The sequence below is a fragment of the Chelonoidis abingdonii genome, chromosome 11 (assembly GCF_003597395.2).
Source record: "Chelonoidis abingdonii isolate Lonesome George chromosome 11, CheloAbing_2.0, whole genome shotgun sequence".
Lineage (NCBI taxonomy): Eukaryota > Metazoa > Chordata > Testudines > Testudinidae > Chelonoidis > Chelonoidis abingdonii.
In genome coordinates, this window is record NC_133779.1 from 56,108,747 (window position 1) to 56,130,411 (window position 21,665).

Consider the following 21,665-nt stretch of genomic DNA (forward strand, 5'->3'; position numbering starts at 1 on the left):
TCCCGCTGGCAGCTGTCAGTCAGCATCCTGTCGCCAGTCTGCAGCAGCCGGGAGATCATGGGGGAGGGGCTGCGCGTCCTCCGGTGCCGTCCGGACCTCAACACACCCCCAGTCTCGCCCCCCCCCAGCATCTCCAGCACTTTGGCGGGCAGCGAGATGGCCACGGGCTCCGAGATCTCCAGGGCAGCCGTGGGGGGCTCCGGGCCATGGGGTGACAGTGCCTGGGCCACCTTGCAGGTGAAGGGAAGGTGGGCAGGGCTGGAGGCCAAGTCAGAGGCCTCAGAGAGTGAGGGGCACTGGGGGGGGCTGCGCTGGAAGGGGAGCAGGTCCAAGTCCAGGAAGCCGGGGGGGCTGAGGTCTGGTTCCGAGTCCAGCTCGCCCTCATCGTCCAGCCAGACGGAGGCGCGGTGATGGGGTGCCAGGTTCTCGCTGCAGCCGCCGGAGGCCGAGGAGCTCAGCGACTCGCAGGAGCGGCAGGGCTTGAGGGGGTCTTGCGAGGTCCTAGGGAGGGCACCAGGCAGGGCTGGGAAGGCGTCGCTGTTGGAGTGTGGGCGCCGCAGGCGGTTCAGTTTGTGCAGGCCTTGGGGACAGATGGACAAACTGCAGTGTAAACAACTCTGACATGGCAGGCAGCTGGGGAACAGCCACACATAATGCCGCATGGGAACAGCTCACCTGGCACTGAGATGCAGCATCTCTGGGGCGGGGCAGCTGGGGAACAGCCGCACATAATGCCACCTGGCTGAGATGCAGCCACCTCTGGGGCAGGGAATGCAGGAACAGCCACACAAACCATCATACAGGGACCGCTCGCCCTGCACTAGGACACAGTCACCTCTGGGATGGGGCAGCTGGGGAACAGCTGTACATAACGCTGCATGGGGACAGCTCGCCCGGCACAGAGACGCAGCCACCTCTGGGTTTGGCTTCCCCCTGAACGTCCCCTCCCGCCCCTGGCGCTGCCCCTCATACCCGCGGTGCTGGACTGGGACGTGAGTGACTCCTCACTCTTGGTGGATCGCAGTGTGACAGTGTCGGCCCAGAGCCCTGCAGGGAGAGGGGAGGGGTGAGAATATCAGCCGCACTAGCCCTCCCGCAGCCCTCCACCTCTGTATCGAACCCTGCCTGGACCCCACTGACATCCTCTACTCCCACCACTCCTGCCCTCAGCACTGCCCTGTCCCCACCTCTGCTCCCGGGAACACCCCAGACAGGCCCCCCAACAATCCTTTCTTCCCCCAGAAAAAATGGTTCCCTACCTTCTGTAACTGTTGCTCCTTGAGATGTGTTGCTCGTGTCCATTCCATGCTAGGTGTGCATGCGCCCACAGGCCCGGCTGCCGGAGATTTTTCCGTTAGCAGTATCTGTAGGGCCGGCTCTGGTGCCCCCTGGAGTCCCACGCCCATGCAGTAGGGCCCAGTATATGGGGCACTGCCATTCCCGCACCCCCTCAGTTCCTTCTTGCCAACAACTCTGACAGAGGGGCAGGAGGGCAGGTCGTGGAATGGACGTGAGCAACGCATCCTGAAGAACAGCAGTTATGAGAGGGAGGTACCGTTTCCTCTTCTTCAAGTGCTTGCTTGTGTCGATTCCAAGTTAGGTGACTCCCAAGTGGTATCCCTGGAGGTGGGCTCTGATTTCATGGACATGTTGCTTGCAACACTGCTCTGCGAAGCTGGCCCCATCCTGGGCCTGCTGGCTGATGGCATATGGACCGAGGACCAGGGGCGGCTCTGCAGATACCCCGGATACCTGTGCGAGGAAGGCTGCTCACAAAGCGTGCGCTCTGTGGAATGGGCAGGCTGGATGGCCAGCAGTGATACCTCTGCTTGCTCACAGCAGAGCCTGATACAGGCAGTTATCCACAAGGAGCTTCTCTGAGTGGACACAGCCAAACCTTTCATCCTGTCCGCCCTGCGACGAGGAGCTGCGTTGATTTACGGAAGGGTTTGGTCCCCTCAATGCAGAAGGCTAAGGCCGGCCTAACATCCATACAGTGTAACCGAAGCTCTTTGTTTGCCTTCAGGAAGAAACCTGGTAGGAAGAGGTCCTGATTATTGTGAACTGTGACACCACCTTAGGTTAGAAGGCTGGGTGGGGGCTCAGCTGGACCTCGTCCTCGTAAAAAACCATGTAAGGGGGTGCTGACGTCAACGCTCTAATCTTGGAGACTCTGTGGGCGGACATGATCACCGCCAGGAAGGAGACCTCCCATAAGAGGAGTAGCAGAGAACACGAAGTCAACAGCTTGAAAGGGGGACCCATGAGCCTCGCTAGCACCAGGTTTAGGTCTCAAGGAGGGATGGGATCCCAAACCTGTGGATATGGCTTTTCCAGACCCTTCAGGAACCTGATCGTCATGTCATGAACCAAGATTGACCTGCCCTGGATCAGAGAGTGAAAGGCTGAGATGGGCGACAAGAGAACCCTGATTGCCCGGCCCTGGTGCTTGAGGTGGAGCAGGTATTCCAAGATGGATTGTAGCAATGACCGGGAGGGAGAAAGACCTTGATCCGCGGCCCTTAGTAGATGAAGCGTTTCCACTTGACCAGATCGTCTGGTGGAGGGCTTCCTGCTACTCAACAGTAGCTCTGAGCAGGCCTGCTCCTCTGTGTTCAGCCATGCCATCAGATGCAGCGAGGCTAGGTTCAGATGGAGCAGACAGCCTTGATGCTGTGAGAGCAAGTCTGGGCGAAGCAGGACCTCTAGTGGGGTTGCCATTGAGAGATCCGAAAGCTGCCGAACCAAAACTACCATGGCCAGGCAGGAGCTACCAGGATGCCCTTCACTTTGTTCCTTGGACCTTGTGAACTGGGAGTATCAGTGGGAAGGTGTACAGCGCGGCCTCATCCAAGTGCGCAGGCAAGCAGGGAAGGCAAACAGCAAGGCCACATCCAAGTCCGCAGGCAAGCCGGGAAGACGAACAGCAGGGTCCCCATCCAAGGGCGCGGGAAAGCCGGGAGGGTGAACAGCAGGGTCCCCATCCAAGGGCACGGGAAAGCCGGGAAGGCGAACAGCAGGGTCCCCATCCAAGGGCGCGGGAAAGCCGGGAAGGCGAACAGCAGGGTCCCCATCCAAGGGCGCGGGAAAGCCGGGAAGGCGAACAGCAGGGTCCCCATCCAAGGCCGCGGGAAGCCGGGAGGGTGAACAGCAGAGCCCCATCCAAAGGCGCGGGAAAGCCGGGAAGGCGAACAGCGGGGCCCCATCCAAAGGCTCAGGAAACCCGGGAAGGCAGGAGCTGCTAGCTAGCCCGTAAAATGAGCACAACTGCTGGCATGTCTGAGTGGCCACGAATAGGTGCACCTGAGGAGTCCCCCATTTGGGGGAGATCGTGCTGACGACCTTTGGGTGGAGTGATCACTCATGGCGAGAGGAGAAGTACCTGCTGAGGAGATCCGCCCGTGCGTTCTGGGCGCCTGAGAGGTGCAAAGCCTTGACATGACCAGCTTGCTGCACACACAAGTCCCACAGGCGAAGAGCATCTCGATACAGGGCAGACGTGCGGGCTCCATCTTGCTTGTTGAAGAACATTGCTGCTGTATTGTCCATGAAGATCTGCACCACTCTGCCCCTTAGATAGGGAGGAATGCATGGCAAGCCGAGTGTATCACCCTGAGGCCCCTGGCCTTTCTGTGAAGAGAACCAGAGATCTTGGGTACTGCAGCTGCCAGGCTGGGCTCCCCACCCTTGATCTGACACATCAGAGACCAGTGTTACTGATGGGAGTGAAGCTACGAAGGGGACCCCATCCAGAACAGCTCGCAGGGCTGGGCACCAAGCCAGAGATGACAGGACGTTCGACAGAACTGTAAGCATTAGCTCCAAGTCGTGAGAAGAATGATTCCAGCCACATCTGGAGACTGAGCCGCAGCTGTGCACGTTGCACCACGTCAGTACATGCCGCCATGTGACCCAGCTGCTGGTGGCACACCTGGGTGGTTGTGAGCGACTGGGCTCTGACATGCCCAGAATTGGGACTCTGGCAGGTAGACTCTGGCATGGGTGGAGTCAAACACTGCTCCTATAAACTCTATTCTCTGAATGGGGGACAGTCGACTTCTGGTCATTGAGATGCAGGCCTAGATCCCGACGTGCTGACGTGAGCCTAGGACCTGCCTCTGACCAGCCAGTCCTCAAGGGATGGGTAGATTAGAATGCCGCGACACCTCAGGCCAGCATCACCGTGCACTTCATGAAGACCCTTGGACCAGAAGAGAGGCTGAAGGGCAGTGCCGTGAACTAGTAAAGGCGCTGCGCCACCACCGAACAGGGGAATCTGCTGTGGCCATGGAAGATAGAAATATGGAGGTAGGCGTACGTTAAGTCAAGAGCAGCATACCAGCCTCCTGGATCCAGAGAGGGGATGATGGAGGCCAGGGAGACCAGGCAGAACTTTGACATCTTCAGATAACTGTTGAGGCAACACAGGCCTAGGATGGGTCTGAGGCCTCCCTTGGCCTTTGGGATAAGGAAATACTGGGTGTAAAACCCTTTCCCCCTAATGTCTAGGGGAACCTCCTCCCTGGCCTCCAGACATAGGAGGGAATTCCCCTCCTGGATGAGGAGCTGCTTGTGAGAAGGGTCCCTGAAGAGGGACAGGGAAGAGGGGTGTGAGGGGGAGATGGAGGAAAACTCCAGGGTGTAGCCAACTGCTATGGTATTGCGCACCCAGCAGTCTGAGGCGACCTTGGCCCATGCAGGAGAAAGGGAGACAGGAGGTCCCGAAACAAATGGGGGGATAGATCCTGGAAGGAGACTGTAACTCCGGCCTCAGGCACGCCCTCAGAATGCCTGCCGACGGCTGCCTGAGCAATTTGCAGGGCCTGGCTGGGCAGCCGAGGGCGCTGGGGAGGGGCGGCATCATTTAAAGCCCCTGGCTCTGCTGCTGAGGGATGGAGAATCTATGTGGCCGGAGTCTCAGGTGTTAGCACCGTGTCTCCCCAGCAACGCCTGCCGGCCGGAGTCCCACATGTTAGCACCATCTCTCCCCAGCAACGCCTGCCGGTTGGAGTCCCAGGATTTATTGTTGTGGTGGCCCCGGCAACGGTGAGCAGTGCTAGGAGGCAGTAGCATAGCTGGGGGGAAGCAGAGGGAGCAGCCTCACCCCCACTGACCACAAGTGGCACCTTGTCAATTTCCTGGCACCTTTGTACTCGCCCGGGGGAATGATAAAAAAAAAAAGCGCCACCCACTGTGGTGCTTTTATTTTGCTCATCCGGCAGCGCTCTGAGTCTTCGGCGGCACTTTGGCTGCGGTACCTTCAGTGCCGCCGAAGACACCCAGAGCGAGTGAAGGGCCCGCTGCCAAAGACCCAGAGCGCTGCTGGGTGAGTAAAAGTGCCGCAGCAAGTGACACCTTTTTTTTTTTGATTGCTCCCCCTGTTCCCTCCACCTGGCGACGTCACTGCCAGGAAGAACCCGGTGCCAGTGGGGCTCACCGTAGGTAGAGGGACTCAGCACTGTGTCGGAGTGGGAGGGTTCTGAGGCCTGTCTGAGAGTCGCCTCCAGGAGAAGGGCTTGGAGATGAACGGCCCTGTTCTTCCGAATGCGCTGTGAAGCCCTGACAGATCTGGCACTTCTCTTTGATGTGCGATTCCCCCAGACACCTCAGACAGCTGGCGCGGGGCTCACTGACCGGCACAGGTCTATGGCAGACGGCTGGGATCCCGGGGAACGGGGCAAGCCCCATGCTGGGGACAAAGTCCCTAAGGGGACTAACAATCCCCTTACTAAAACTTAATAGGATTTTTGATTGGTTACGTCCCAGCACCAAAAGAAAGGGGAAGGGTCAATGGGAAATCAGGAACCTGAGACTGACAGTCCCCAGAGGCAATGGGGAGAGGCCAATGCTACAGGTCAGTCTGATTGACAGGGTGGGCAGGCTAATCAGGGACTCAGGAGGCCAGGGTGGTTTTGTCCTCTGTGTGAGCTGGAATTGCCTGGGCCAGACAGAATGGGGCCAAACTAAGTCCCAGTGGCCTAATGGATGAGGCATTAGCTTCCTAAGCTAGAGCTTGTGGGTTCACGTCCCAGGTGGGGTGAAAAACTACCCTCTGCAGGGAGGGATAGTTCAGTGGTTTGAGCACTGGCCAGCTAAACACAGGGTTGTGAGTTCAGCCCTTGAGCAGGCCATTTAGGGATCTGAGGCAAAAAGCTGTCTGGGATTAGCCCTGCTTTGAGCAGCGGGTTGGACTAGATACCTCCTGAGGTCCCTTCCAACCCTGATATTCTAAGGAGAGAGCAGGGGCCCATGCTGCACTAGGAGCAGAACTGTAGCAGCTGGGGAGAGTGAGGGGGACCCTGGGCAGCAGGCCCAGCACAGGGAGATGCCCCTAGTCAAGAGGCCTAGCAGGCCAGACTTGGAGGGGGATCATAACCCTAACAGGGTGGGAGCAACACTGGGAAGAAGAGTCCTGCCACCTCAAGCCTGAGCAAGTGTCCAATCTGCAGCACTGCCAGGGCCTGGGACGTGTGAGGAACGAACTGAATATCCCAGAGATGCTGGTTGTGATGTCCCTGTGCCACAGAGCAGGGTGACAGGTTTTCCTTTAACCTTTCCTGTTTCCTCCTTATTTTTTTAAATTGGATTCACTTTAATAAATTGTATTTGCTTTGAACTGTATGTAACGATCAGTGGGTCAGGGAAGCATCCAGTGCAGAGAGAGCACCACGGAGTGGGGACACACTAGCCCCTGCCATAAGTGACCACGACAAAGTTGGGGGTCGAGCCCCCCAGGAATCCTGGGCCCAGCCTTGTTGGGGTTACGAGGACTCTGCCACACAGGAGATGGAAGGGGAGCCCCTGAGGAGTGGGAGCGAGGACTGAGATCCTTTCGCTAGCCCATTTCACCGGGGTAAGTGCAGAAGCCAGGAAAGTTCCCCATAATAGCAGGACCATTCCCCCACTTACATAACTATCTCACCTAATTACTCACCTAAGTAACTACTTCATGATCTAGATCCAACTATATCCAACACCTATAAAGTTACACTGCTTGGAGCACTTTGGAATCACAAAGGGAGACGAGGAATTGAGGGGTGCAGGGCCAGCGGTGCCCCATATACTGGCACATGGGTGCAGGGCTACATGTGGCGCCAGAGCCGGCCCTACGGATACTGCTAAGGGAAAAATCTCTGGCAGCTGGGCCCGTGGGCATGTGCACACCTAGCATGGAATGGACATGAGCAAGCACTCAAACATACACCCCTCATCCCCACTCCATGGGGCAGGGGGAGAGACTGAGAGAACAGGAAGAAGAGAGATGTGGAGCTGGGAGGTCAGTGTGGAAATGGGGGGAGGTTTGTGGGGCAGGGCTGGAAATGGGGGGTACGTGGGGCAGGGGGAAGCTGGGAGGCTGTGGGCGCTGAGGGAAGCTTGGAGAGAAGAGATGGGGCTGCATAGGGCTGTCGTGGGGAAAAAAAACAGAAATCAGGGGGGTGTGTGTGGATGCTAGGGGGCAGCATGGGCCAGGCTCACTCACAACCATCTGCCTGCCTGGAAGCTGCACCTGCTCTTGTGGTGATGGCAGGTGCCTTGCCAAGGAAGAAAGGTTTTCCAGCTCCCGCCCCGCGCCTGGCGCCTGTGGAGAGACAGATACCCAACCCATGGCCTGCCAGCCATTCACACAGAGCCCGAGACCATCGGCTTTCCGGGGGCCAGAATCGGGGCAGCACGCCCCCCGATCGCCCCATCTCCCCTGAGTTCACAGCCGCCACCCCAGAGCCAGCAACCTCAGTGGGGGGAAGGCACCATTCCTGTCATGGGGAGAGTCCAGCGAAGGGGCAGCCTCCCTGACGGCCCCCGTCAGTCTTGGCCTATGGCTCTTGCCTGGCCAGGGGCCGTGTGCTGGGCTGGGCTTGGGATTGGGCCTGGGCCTGGCCTGTGTCCGGGCCTGGGCCTCCTCAGCGAGAGCGGCGGGTCGAGGGCAAGCTGCCCAGCAGAGGACTGGGCGCTGGGAGGCAGGAGCGCTGGGGGATAGGGACACAGACGGGGGGGGAGATCAGCTGGGCCCTGCCCAGCAAGAATCTCAGTCCCTCGCTGCAGCAAGAGCCTCCTACTGAGCCCCTCTTGCAGCTCGCCCGCCCACGCCCGCAGCCAGCACCCGCTGTGAGGCCCCCACCACTCCCCGCGCCAGCCCCCTGACTGCGCAGCCCGTACCCCTCCAGCAGCAGCGGCCCCGCATACTCTGCTCCGAGCCAGCGCCCCTGCGAGCCCCTCACACCGCTCCATGCACACAGCGTCCCTACGACGCCCCCCGCGCTTCCCAGCCCATCGCCCCTGTGACCCACCCGCTCCGCAGCCCAGGACCTTGCTGGCGCCCCACTCTGCTCGCCCACAGCATAGCACGCCCTGCTGAGTCCCCCCTGCTCCGCAGCACAGCACACCCCCTGCTGACCCCACGATCGCACTCGCGCAGCCACCGCTCCCTCTGAGCCCCCCACCATCGCTCCCGCAGCCCAGCGCCCCCTACTTCGCGTCCCCGCAGCAGCACCCCTCTGAGCCCTCAAACCTGCTCCTGCAACAGCGTCCCTACTGAGGCCCCACCTGCTTCCCCAGCCCATCGCCCCTGCTGAGCCCGCCCGCTCCCGCAGACCGCAGCGCTCTTGCTGACCCACTCTGCTCCCGCACAGCATAGCACCCTCGCCCTGTGAGGCCCACACCTGCTTCCCAACAGCCCAGCCCGCCTGCTGAGCCCCCGCCCCCTCCCGCAGCCCGCGCCCCTTGCTGAGCCACTTCTGCTCCACACAGCATAGCACGCCGTCTGACCCACTCTGCTCCCCACAGCCAGTGCCCCCTGCTGATCCTCACTGCTCACAGCCCAGCGCCCCTGCTGAGCCCCGGCCCCACAGCATATTGCCCCTGCGACCTATCTGCTCCCGCAGCCCAGCACCCCTGTTTCCTATCCCGCAATAGGCACCCGGTCCTCCTCAACCCAAGCACTATGGTGCCCTAGTGCCAGAGCAGGAACAGGATGTGATGCCCTGGCAGCCTGCATCAGGGATCTCACATAGAAAACCAGTGATGGCATGTGAGCCCATGGAGAACCAGGCCAGGGAGAGTCTACTCCGCAAGACGCAGCAGCGAGTGGGCACTGGAGTTGGTTCCTGAGGTGGGGGCGGGGTGCCAGCCAGCACAACCCCCCTCAGCATGGCCGGGCGCTGGGCTCAGGGTTCTCGCAGGTCCCAGCTGGTCAGGCACAGAAGCAGCTTCCCCGGTGTGTGTGTGCGGCGGCGGGAAGTTCCCCCTCCCGGAGCCTCACGTTGGCCCTCGGCACTCAGGTCCCAGCATCCAGCCCAAGCCTCTATTGGCCGGGCCCCCAAGTTTCGCACATCCCACTGCAGTTTGATCGCAGGATTGTCCATCTCCCCCTCCCACACAGGGGCTAGCCTGCCTTCGGCGCCTCCAGCCTGCCTGGGCATTCCAGACGGCCCCTCCCGCCTGGCTTCAGCCTTCCACGTCAGCACCACTTTCCTAGCCTGCCTTGTGCACCCCTAAGCCTTTCATGGTGCACCCCAGCACGCCCCACCTGCCCAGCACCTCCTCCCAGCCTGTCTGGGCACCCTCCCAGCCGCTCAGCACTCGCAGCACCACCCCAGCTCAGCAACACCTTCCCCAGCCTGTTCTGGGCATCCCCACACCTCAGCACCTCTCAAGCATGTCTGGGCGCAACCCCCCAGCTCAAGCAACCCCCGCTGCGCTCTGTCCTGGGCCTGTAGCACGATGCCTCCCCAGTCTGCCTTGGCAGCCCCCTTCAGCAACCCCCACCCCACCAGGCTCAGTGTCCCCCACCACCCAGGCCCAGTCAATGTCAGCCCCCCATCCCTACCCCCAGCCAGTTGTCTCCCCAGGGCGAGTCGCTGGGTGCCAGGCACCATGTATCACCAATGCGGGGCATTACCAGCTGGACATTTAATGTTCTCTTGTTCTCAACAGGAGCTGGTTAAATCCAGGGCCTGAGCCTCCCTGCCCGGGTGGGCACTGACCCTGTCCTGCCCTGCCCCAGCCCTGAGAGCCCATAGGGCCCCACACAGGGACAGCTGTGCCACCCTGCTCCTGCCCCACAGTCAGCGACCTGAGCTGCCAGAACCTCCTGCTATGGGCACCTCCCCACCGCAGAGTCTGGGATCAGTGCTTATCTGGGGGTGCAGCTGACTGCACCAGAGCGAGGGGTGGGGTCACGGACCCCTGGTACCCCACAGCCCATGTGGGTGGCAGGGAGGGGTCAGGATACCGGGGGGTAGAGAGGCCCATAGGTGGCAGAGAGGGGGCAGGATACTGGAGGGTAGAGGGGCCCATGGGTGACAGGGAGGGGGCAGGACAGAGGGGTGCCTGGGTCCATGAATCTGATCCGGGGGGGTGGATGAACCCCCCCACTCCCTCAGTCTCTCTGTTCCTTCGGCACACCCCCCACCCCATCTTGCTGCGTCTCCGGCTCCCTCTGGGCCTTGCTCAGGGCTTCGGGCAGGGTGAGCAGCCGGCTGGTCTTGGGGGGCCAGGCCAGCTTCCGGGGTTCCGGCTGGGGGGCTGGAGAGAGAACAGGGTTAGAGAGTGGTCGGGGGGGGGGTAGCACGCCAGAGCCCAGGGGCACCCCCATGCCCAGAGCAGAGCCCCCTCTCCCTGGGCCTGGGATCCTGACATGCAGCAGGGGAGCGGGGGTCCAGCCTCATGCCAAGGACCGGGAGTTAGCTGAGGAGAACAGATCAGCTTGCTACAGAGGGAGCAAAGCATGGGGTGGGGGGGGGTGGCACTGGATGCCCCAATAGCTCCCCATGCCCAACTACCCCCAAACTTCTCCCAGTGCCCCAGTGCCCCACTGCCCCCCATCCCTCCAAACCCCACTGCCTCCAGCCTTCCCCAGTGTGACAAAGTGGGAATGTTCTTAATGTTTTCTCTGAAAACTGGTGTGTCTCAGTTTCCCCTATGTGATGGGATAAGGGGGTGTGATCGTTGCAGAGACCCCGAGAGGGCAAGTGTGACTGCTGGTGGGCTGCAGAGAACAGCCCACACGCTGTATCCTGGCAACTGATGGCCAGGCCCCCTCCTCTGCAAGAACCAGCCCGAGGTGCTGGTGCAGACCAGAGACCCAGGACCTGCTGGCCTAGGAAAGAGACAAAGGAAGGAGAAGGGGCAATGGGCAGCTGAAAGGGTCAGTCTCCTGGTTTGGGACTGGGGAAGGAGGGAGAGGGTGGAGCCAAGGGCTCTGGACGTCCCCCCAACCCCTCCAGATGGACTCTGTTGAAAGTTCCTGATTTCTGTGCTAACAAGATCTTTCCTACACTGTGTTTCCCTGACCAATAAACCTCCTGTGTCACACATTGGCTGAGTCCCTGTGACTGCAGAGTGGGGGTGCAGGGCCCTTTGGAGAGGTGAGGGTCCGCAGGTGTCCCTTCTAGGTGGACTCACTGCGGGGACCTCAAACCCCACTGCCCCCAAACTGTCCCCCCAAACCCACTGCCCCAAAATTTCCCCCACTTCCCCCAAACTGCCCCATCCCTCTAAACCCCACTGCACCCAGCCTCCCTGTGCCCCCCCCAAACTGCCCCATCGCCCCAAACCCCACTGTCCCCAGCCTCCCCAATGCCCCTCCACCCCTCCAAACCCCACCGTTGCCAACCTTCTCCAGTTCCTCCCACCTCTACCCCTCAGAATCCCTCAGGTGTCTCCCTCCATCCCTTGCTGCCCCCATCCCCCCGAGTCCCTCCCTGCCAGACCCCCAAGGACACAAGACAGAGAGAGGGCACAAAGCTGGATCTGGGGGGGTGGGGTGAGGCAAGGAGACCACTCCCCAAATCCTGCTGCTGGCCATCCCCCGTCCCGCACCCTGCCCAATGCCACTGGGAACAGGTCCCCACCCTCAGAGCAGGAGCTCCCACCCAGCCCCACCACAACCCCCTGCTGGGGGCCAGGGAGCAGGTCTGAGTGGGGGGGGAGGGTTGCCCAGCAGTGCAGCATCACAGACAAAGCAGCAGACAAAGATCCCAGCCTCCTCTAGGGCAGAGCCTGTTCCCCCACACCCACAGCTCAGCAGCCAGCCAGTCTCTGTATGGCCCCCCACCACTGAGCACCTTGCTCCCCCCACACATGCCCTCTGCCTCCCCAATACCCGTGCTGCCCCCTTGGGCTGAACTTCCCCCCAGGCTGTGCTGTGCTACTCCCAGGGCCACCCCACGCTGCCCCCCAGCTTCTCATAGGCTGGCCCCCAGCACTGCCCCTCCAGCCTGTACTGTGCAGTTCCCTCTCACATGCTGCCCCTGCTCGGCTGTCCTTTCCATGTTGTCCACCCCACACTGCCTCTCCATGCCACGCCCCCCACTGCCCCACATGGCCCCTGTCCCCCTCATGGGCTCCCCCCATGCCCCACCTGCGCTGTCCTTGCCGATGGAGGTGAACTTGTCACTGAACAGCACCTGGACATGGCTGAGCAGGAACTCAACCACCACGGACTGGACTCGCACCTCGTGGAAGGCCTCCGCCCCGCTTAGCCCCACGGCCTCCAGCTCCAGTGACCTAGGGGGCAGAGAGGAGCAGGTTGGAGCCGGCGTGTGGGGCCTGGCAAGGGTGCACTCACCAGAGCAGGCTGGAGGAACTGGAACCAGCATGGGGGGCTGCTGGGAGGAATTCAGAGGAGCAGGTTGAGGGGATGGTAGCCAGTGTGGGGGCCTGGCAGGGCGGGTGGAGGGGAGCCGGAGGGGGGTCGGAGGCACTTACCGGAGCAGGTTGGGGGGATGGTAGCCGGTGCGGGGGCCTGGCAGGGTGGGTGGAGGGGAGCTAGAGGGGGATGGGGGGTGCTCAGCAGAGCAGGTTGGGGGGATTGTAGCAGGGGCAGGGAGCTGGCTGGGGGGCCAGAGCGGGGTTGGGGAGGCACTTATCGGAGCAGGTTGGGGGGATGGTAGCTGGTGCGGGGGCCTGGCAGGGCGGTGGAAGGGAGCCGGAGCGGGGTCGGAGGCACTTACCAGAGCAGGTTGGGGGGATGGTAGCTGGTGCGGGGGCCTGGCAGGATGAGTGGAGGGGAGCCGGAGGGGGGTCGGAGGCACTTACCGGAGCAGGTTGGGGGGATGGTAGCTGGTGCGGGGGCCTGGCAGGGTGGGGTGTGAGGGTGAGCTTAGAGGTGGATGGTGGTGCCAGTCAGTAGTCAGTTGGGGGGTTTGTAGCAGGGCAGGGAGTGTCTTGGGGGGCCAGACGGGGTTGGGGAGGGCACTATCGGCTAGGTTAGGGGTGATGGTACTGGTGGGGTGGCAGGATGAGTGAGGGGATGCCGGAGGGGGTTTCTGGATGGCATCTTACCGGAGCGGTGGGGGGATGTAGCCAGTTGCGGGGGCTGGGGTGGGTGAGGGGACTTTAGAGAGGGATGGGGGTGCTCAGCAGAGCAGGTTGTGGCGGATCTGTCAACCGCAGGGGCAGGGGGCTGGCTGGGGGGCCAGAGGGGGACTGGGGGGGCACTTACCGGAGCAGGTTGGGGGCCCATACGATGGCCAGGTTCTTGATGTGCATGCTGGTTTCTGGGCTGTGTGTGGCCACCCGCGCCAGGTGCCGCAGCAGGAACTCCAGGGTCCTGAGGGGGGGCAGCAGCTGGTGATGGGACCTGGCCCCAGCCTGTCCTCCAATTACCCACAATCCCACAGGGCCCTGACCCCTCCAACTGCTATCCACACCCTTTGGGGTCCCCTAGCCCTCAACCACCCCCTAGTCGTCACCCACGGACCCCTGACCTCCCCCCCCAGCTGTCACCCATGCCCACCCCCCCAGCTGTTGCTCATGACCCCGTGGGGCCCTGACCCCGCTGTGTGTCACCCACCACCCCAACCCCCGCAGTTGTCACCTATAGCTCTGCGGGGCACCAAACTCCCACGGCCCTGTGGGGCAGGTACCTGTAGTGGGGCGGTGGCAGCTGCTGGATGACATCATGCACCCGCACCAGGCGCTCCTCCTCACCGGGCACTGCCACAGCTTCCTGCAGGGCAAAGGGGTTTGGGTGTTAATGTGAGGGTGGGGCATGCGGAGGCAGGGGGGCAGCCCTGGGCTCACCGCAAACTTGTGGTAGAGCTGGTAGGTGAGCAGTGGGTTGGGGGGTTGGGTTAATACAGGAGGGTGCGGGGGTGGGAGGGAATGCGGGAGCTGGGGGGCAGGCGGGGGCAGCCCGGGCTCACCGCAAACTTGTGGTAGAGCTGGTAGGTGAGCAGCGGGTTGGGTTAAGGCAGGAAGTGAGAGGGTGGGAGGGAACGCGGGAGTTGGGGGGCAGGCGGGGCAGACCGCCTCACTGCAAACTTGTGGTAGAACTGGTAGGTGAAAGTGGGTTGGGGGTTGGGTTAACACGGGGGAGTGCGGGGGCGGGAGGGAACGCGGGAGTTGGGGAGCAGGCAGGGGCAGCCCAGGCTCACCATGAACTTGTGGCAGAGCTGGCAGGCAAGCAGCAGGTTGGGTTAACGCGGCAGGTGCGGGGGCGGGAGGGAACGCGGGAGCTGGGGGGCAGACGGGGCAGACCGGGCTCACCGCGAACTTGTGGCAGAGCTGGTAGGTGAGCAGCGGGTTGGGGGGTTGGGTTAACACGGGGGAGTGCGGCGGCGGAGGAACACAGGAGGGGCAGCAGCAGACACCCAGGCTCAGACGCGAACTTGTGGAACGAGCTGGCTAGTCGAGCAGCGGGGGTTAACGCAGCGGATGCGGGGCAGGAGGGATGGCGGGATTGGCGGCGCGGCAGGGCCAGCCCAGGCTCACCGAGCGAACTTGTGGCACAGCTGTAGGTGAGCACGGTTGGGTTAAGAGGCGAGGCGGGGCGCGGAGGAACTTGGAGTTGTGGGCAAGAAGCGCGAGGCAGACCGCCTCACCGTGAAAACGTGGTGGCAGAGCTGCAGGTGAGCAGCGGGTTGGTTAAGACGACGGGGGGATGCGGAGCTGGACCAGGCAGGGGCAGCCCAGCAATCACCACGAACTGCGTGGCAGAGCGTGGCAGGTTGATAGCACGTTGATAACTCGGGCGATGCGCAGGCGGAGGAAACGCAGGGAGTTGGGGGGCACCGGCGCCAGACCAGATCGCTCGCGAACGTTGTGCCAGAGCATGCAGGTGAGCAAGGCGGGTTTGGGTAACGCAGGCATGCGGGGAGGCGGAGGAATGCCGAGAGTGGGGGCAACAAGGCAGCCCAAGGCTCACTGCGAAGCTGTGGTAGAGGCATGCAAGCGTCGAGCAGGGCGTTGTTAAACGTGGGGGGGAGCGGGGGCGGAGAACGCGGAGATCGGGGCGAGGCGGGGCAGACCGGCGCCCACCGCAACGCTTGGGCAAGCTGGCAGTGAGCAGCGTGTGCGGTAACACGGGGGGGCGGTGCGGAAGGGATACGGAATTGGGGCAAAGGCAGGGGCAGCCCAGGCTCACCACGAATCTATAGATGGCAGAGCTCGGCAGGGTGAGCAGCGAGTTGGGGGGTTGGGGTATAAACAACGGGATAGTACCGAGGAGGAGAAACGCAGGAGTTGGGGGACGAGGCGGCAACCCGCAACATCAACGAACTTGTGGTAGAGCTGGTAGGTGAGCAGCGGGTTGGGTTAATGCGGGGGGTGCAGCGGCGGGAGGGAACACAGGAGTTGGGGGGCAGGCGGGGCAGACCGGGCTCACCGCGAACTTGTGGCAGAGCTGGTAGGTGAGCAGTGGGTTGGGGGGTTGGGTTAACACGGGGGGATGCAGGGGCGGGAGGGAACGTGGGAGTTGGAGAGCAGGCAGGGGCAGCCTAGGCTCACCACAAACTTGTGGCAGAGCTGGTAGGTGAGCAGCGGGTTGGGTTAACGCAGGGAGTGCGGGGGCGGGAGGGAACGCAGGAGTTGGGGGGCAGGCAGGGCAGACCGGGCTCACCGCGAACTTGTGGTAGAGCTGGTAGGTGAGCAGCGGGTTGGGCAGCTCGCGGAAGTAGAGCTTGCACAGGGAGCTCACGCAGTGGATGTCCTGCAGATAGGTCGCCCGGCCCAGCTCTGGCACCCGCTCGCTGTCAAACTCGTGCCTGGGAAAAGGGGAGAGTGGGTATGGCGAGGCCAGTGCCTGCCCCCAAACTCTGCCCCCCTGCCCCCTAACCCAGCCACCCAAACCTGCTCTCCTGTGCCCTGCCCCCTGCTCCCTACACTCTGCCCCCCAACCCTGACACCCTTCTTCCCCTGCACTGCCCCTTCACCTTACCCCCTAACCCTGGGGGCCAGTCTGGTACCACCCCACACAGTGCCCTGCACCCCCCACCCTCCCCTGCCTATCGCCGCGCTCTGCACCTCTCCCGTGCCCAAATTCCCTCACTGCCTGACACTCCCCTGTGCCCTGCCATGTGCCCCCCCCGTGCCCTCCCCCAGCTCCCCATCCCCGGGCCTCACCGCAGCTTCTGGATGTTGGAGGCAACGCCTGAGAGGCGATAGATCCCATCCACCATGCCGTGCTTCTCGATGAACTCTGAGCAGCAGCGCAGGACCTGGGGAACTGTGCGAGGCATGGGATAAGCAGAGGGTACGGGAACGGGTGGCAGCATCAAGACCTCCAAAGCCAGTCCGGCAGCAGAGCTGAGGGCAGGGGACAGGGCATGGCTGGGGGAAAGGAGGCAGTGCCCCATAGCTGCCAGGATGGGAGCAGAGGCGAGGCCAGGGGATGGGGCATGGCCAGGGAAAAGGAGGCAGAGCCCCATAGCGCCAGGATGGGAGATGGGGCATGGACGGAGGCCAGGGCGCAGCCGGGGGGGATGGGAGGCAGAGCCCTATAGCACTAGGCTGGGAGACAGGGTGTGGCTGGGGTGGATAGGAGGCAGTGCCCTATAGTGCCAGGCCGGGGGATGGGGCATGACAGCGGGGATGGGAGGAAGTGTCCCATAAAGCCAGGCTGGGAGACGGGGTCCAGCTGGGAGGACAGGAGGCAGTGTCCCCTAGCGCCAGGCTAGAGGATGGGGCACAGCTAGGGGGATGGGAGGCAGTGCCCCATAGTGCCAGGCTGGGAGACGGGGTCTGGCTGGGGGGATGGGAGGCAGCATCCCATAGCGCCAGGCTGGAGGAACAGCTGGGGGGATGGGAGGCAGTGACCCATAGTGCGAGGCAGGGAGACAAGATCTGGCCAGCGGGATGGGAGGCAGCATCCCATAGCGCCAGGCTGGAGGATGGGGCACAGCTGGGGGGATGGGAGGCAGTGCCCCATAGTGTCAGGTTGGGAGATAGGGCATGGCCGGGGGGATTGGAGGCAGTGCCTCAAAGCGCAAGCCCGGGCTGAGGGGCGCGACCAGTGGGATGAGAGACAATGCCCTATAGGCCAAGGGTCCCACCATCATGCCCCGAGTTCAGGAGATGCTCCCCCAGGTCGCAGCCGAAAACACGCTCACGCAGGATCCCGCGCTGCTTCAGTCGCTGCTTGCTGGGCCGTGACTTCATGAAGGTGAGAAGAAAACCAAGGAGCTTCCCATGCTTCTTACATACTGCGGGATAGAGACCGTCACAAACCAGGAATAGCTGCACATAACACTGCATGGGGACAGCTCACTCGACACTGGGACACAGCCACCTCTGGGGAAGGGCAGACAGGAACAGCCACACATAACACCACATGGGGACAGCTCGCTCCATATTGAGATACAGCCCTCTCGGGGGCAGGGAAGGTGGGGAAACTGCATATAATGACGCATAGGGACAGCTCACCCAGCCCTGGGACGAAGCCACCTCAGGGGTTATAGCCGCAGATACCACTGCGCAGGGACATACTGCTCATTGCTGGGACGCAGCCACCTCTGGGGCAGGCCAGCTGGGTACAGCCACATATTACACCACAGTGGGACAACTCGCCTGGCGCTGGGACATAGCTGGTGGGGAGCTGGGCAGCGGCCGCTCCCCCACTGAGCACAAGTGGCGCCTTATCAATTTCTTGGTGCCTTTTTAATTTTTACTCACCCGGCGGTGCTTAGGGTCTTCGGCGGCACTTCAGTGCTGGGCCCTCACTCTCTCCGGGTGTCTTTGGCGGTACTGAAGGACCCGCCGCCGAAATGCCACCGAAGACCCGTGGAGCGAGTGAAGGTCCCACCGCCAAGGTGCCACTGAAGACCCGGAGCACTGCCGGGTGAGTAAAAGCACCGCCCCGTTAGTAAAAGTGCCACAGTGGCTGACCCTCTTTTTTTTGGTAAAAGCAGCAAAGAGTTCTGTGGCACCTTATAGACTAACAAAGCTCCCCCTGTTCCCTCCACCTGGCTACGCCACTGCAGCCACCGCTGGGGCGGGAGAGCCAGGAACAGCCACACGTAACTCCTCATGGGGATGGTACACCTGGTGCTGGGAAGCAGCCACCTTTGGGGTAGAGCGGACAGAAACAGCCACACAACACCGCCCGGGTACAGCTCGCCCGGCGCTGGGATGCAGCCACCTCTGGGTCGGGGTAGATAGGAACAGGAGCACATGCTACCACACGGGGACAGCTCGCCTGGTGCTGGAAAACAGCCACCTATGGGGTGGGACAGCTGGGAACAGTAGCACATAATGACTCATGGGGCCGGTTCGCCTGGCACTGGGTCACAGCCACTTCAACAGCAGGGTGGACAGGAACAGCCACACACAACTCCACATGGGGACGGCTCACTCAGTGCTGGAGCACAGCCACCTCTAGGATGGGGCAGGGGGAACAACTGCACGTCGCAGCTTGCACGGTGCCGGGACACAGCCGTGTCTGGGCTGGGACAGCTGGGAAGAGCTGCACATAAAACCACACGAGGAGAGCTTGCCCGGCTCCAGGATACAGCCACCTCTGGGACGGGGCAGCCGGGAACAGCTGCACATAACACCGCATGAGGACAACTTGCCCGGCGCAGGGACGCACACACCTCTGAGTCAGGGCAGCTGGGAAAAGCCGCACATAATCCCTCCTAGAGACGGTTCACTTGGTGCTGGGACATAGCCACCGCTCTGGGATGCGGTGGAGAGGAACGGCCACCCCTAACAGCACATGGGGATGGCTCACACGGTACTGAGATACAGCCAACTCTGTGGCAGGGCAGCCAGGAACAGCCGCACATAACACTACACTGGCACAACTCGTCCAACGCTGGGACACAGCCACCTATGCGGTGGAGCAGCCGGGAACAGTTGCACATACTGCACAGAGGCAGCTCGTGTGATGCCAGGATGCAGCCATCTCTGGGATGGGACAGCTGGGGACAGCCACACATAACAGCGCATAGGGACTGCTCGCTCAGTGCTGGGACGCAGTCACCTCTGGGGCAGGGCAGCCAGAAAAAGCCGCACATAACTTCTGACGGGGACAGTTCACCTGGTGCTGGGACGCAGCCACCTCTGGGGTAGGGCGGATAGAAACAGACACACATAACATCCTATGGGGATGGTGTCACGGAATGTGGGGGAGTCAGGGCCCTGCACCCTCCACTTCCTACGATTCACCGTGACTCTGAGCCAGTCAGTAAAACAGAAGGTTTATTAGACAACAGGAACACAGTCCCAAGCAGGGCTTGTAGGTACAACCAGGACCCTTCAGCCCGGTCCCTCTAGGGGGCAAGGCTCTTAGACCCCAGACTCGGGGTTCCCTGCTTCATCCCAGCCAGCCCAAAACTGAAACTAAAAGCCCCTCCTTCTCTCCCCCTCTTCCTTTGTCCAGTTTCCCCGGCAAAGGTGCTGACTCACCCCGCCCCCCACAGCCTCACCAAAAGTCATCCCCTGCTCTCCATTCCCCATGCAGACAGTCCCAGTAAAACTAAACGACAATACCAGGTCAATCCACCCCACTCCCTCCTGCGTCACAGATGGCTCACTTGGTACTGAGATACAGCCATCTCTGGGGCAGGGCAGGTGGGAACAGCCGCATATCACGCCACATGGGGACAGATCGCCCAGCGCTGGGATGAAATCACCTCTGCGGCAGGGCAGCCGAGTTATAGTCACAGATAACACTGCACGGGGACATATTGCTCATTGCTGGGACACAGCCACTTCTGGAGTGGGGCAGCTGGGAACAGCCACATATAACACTGCACAGTGCCAGTTCGCCTGGCGCTGGGATGCAGCCACCTCTGGGGCAGGAGAGCCAGGAACAGCCACAAATAACACCACATGAGGACAGCTTGCCTGGTGCTTGGACACAGGCATCTCTGGGGTGGAGCAACTGGGGACAACTCCACATAACACCAAATTGGTACTGCTCGCCTTGTGATGGGACACAGCCACCTCTGGATTGGGGCAGACGGGAACGGGAGCACATAATGCCTCACAGAGACAGCTCGCCTGGCCCTGGGACCCAGACACCTCTGGGGTTGGACAGCCAGGAACAGCTGCACATAACAACACATAGGGACAGCTCACTTGGTACTGAGATACAGCTACCTCTGGGGCGGGGCAGGTGGGAACAGCTGCATATAACACTGCATGGGGACATAGTGCTCGCCGCTGGGATGGAGCCACTTCTGGAGTGGGGCAGCTGGAACAGCGACACAAACCAGCACAGGGAGGGTTCACCTGGCACTGGGTCGCAGCCACTTCTGCAGTAGGGTGGAGAGGAACAGCCAACTCCACATGGGGATGGCTCACTCAGTGCTGGATGGAGCACGGCCACCTCTAGGGTGGGGAAGGAGGAAACAGTTGCACGTAACTCCACAGGGGGACAGCTCTCCCGGAGTTTGGATGCAGCCACCTCTGAGGCAGAGAAGATGGTAACTGCTCACGGCGACAGTTCGCCTGGTGTTGGGACACAGACACCTCTGGGGCAGGAGAGCCGGGAACAGCTGCACATAACATCACAAGGAGACAGCTTGCGTGGTGCCAGGACACAGCCACCTCTGGGGCAGGAGAGCTGGGAACAGCTGCACATAACACTGCAGGGAAAGAGCTCGCACAGCACTGCGACGCAGCCATGTCTGGGGCGGGGCAGCCAGGAAGAGCCACACATAAAACCACACTGGGACAGCTCGCCTGGCTCCAGTACACAGCCACCTCTGGGGTGGCACAGCCATGAACAGCCATATATAACACCACACGGGGATGGTTCGCCTGGCGCTGGGACACAGCCATCTCTGGGGTAGGCGGACAGAAACAGACACACACAATACCACATGGGGACAGCTCACTTGGTACTGAGATACAGCCATCTTTGGGGCAGGGCAGGTGGGAACAGCCGCATATCATGCCACATGGGGACAGCTTGTCCAGCGCTGGGATGAAGCCACCTTTGGGGTGGGGCAGCTGGGTTATAGCTGCTGATAACACTGTATGGGGACATATTGCTCATTGCTGGGACACAGCCATCTCTGGAGTCGGGCAGCCACACTAGGACAACTTGCCTGGCACTGGGATGCAGCCACCGCTGGGGCAGGGGAGCAGGGAAGAGACGCACATAACATTACAAGGGGACAGCTCGCCTGGGGGTAGGTCACAGCCACCTCTGGGGTGGAGCAGCTGGGAACAGGCGCACAAACCACTGTGACAAAGTGAGGGATTTTCATGGTTTTTTCAATGGTTTACATGCAGAGAAGGGGTTGGGACTCAGTTACCCTGGGTATTGCTGGTTTAACAAGGTTATGGGAGAGGGTTTGTTGTTACACAGGACCAGTGAGGGAACTAGGGACCCCGGCCAATGGCCTGGAGAATGGATACGCCAGCGACTGGTGACCTGGCGACTGGGAGGCCCAGCTCAGGAGTCCCAGCCAGTTCTGGCCAGAGGCAGAACAGTG

The 21,665-nt window shown here is 61.7% G+C and overlaps 2 protein-coding genes across 2 annotated transcripts in view; both read right to left on the minus strand.

Moving 5' to 3' along the window:
• Positions 1-2: 2 nt before the first annotated feature.
• LOC142047574 (rho GTPase-activating protein 33-like) lies at positions 3-3,482 on the minus strand (the record flags this gene model as incomplete). Its single annotated transcript, XM_075071389.1, has 3 exons — positions 3,383-3,482; positions 973-1,047; positions 3-580 (listed from the first exon to the last, which is right to left on the minus strand). Coding segments are annotated over exons 1-3 (753 nt in total), but the record flags the coding sequence as incomplete, so codon positions are not given.
• A 6,364-nt stretch (positions 3,483-9,846) lies between these two features.
• The window catches only part of LOC116839066 (rho GTPase-activating protein 33), a 49,363-nt gene continuing 37,544 nt past the window's right edge, over positions 9,847-21,665 (minus strand). The window contains exons 11-17 of the mRNA XM_075071157.1: positions 17,274-17,423; positions 16,345-16,447; positions 15,842-15,986; positions 13,869-13,951; positions 13,445-13,552; positions 12,362-12,507; positions 9,847-10,524 (exon numbers count right to left, since the gene is read on the minus strand). Coding sequence (XP_074927258.1) covers positions 10,379-10,524; positions 12,362-12,507; positions 13,445-13,552; positions 13,869-13,951; positions 15,842-15,986; positions 16,345-16,447; positions 17,274-17,423 — 881 coding nt within the window. The 3' untranslated portion in view covers positions 9,847-10,378. The remainder of the gene's footprint in view (positions 10,525-12,361; positions 12,508-13,444; positions 13,553-13,868; positions 13,952-15,841; positions 15,987-16,344; positions 16,448-17,273; positions 17,424-21,665) is intronic.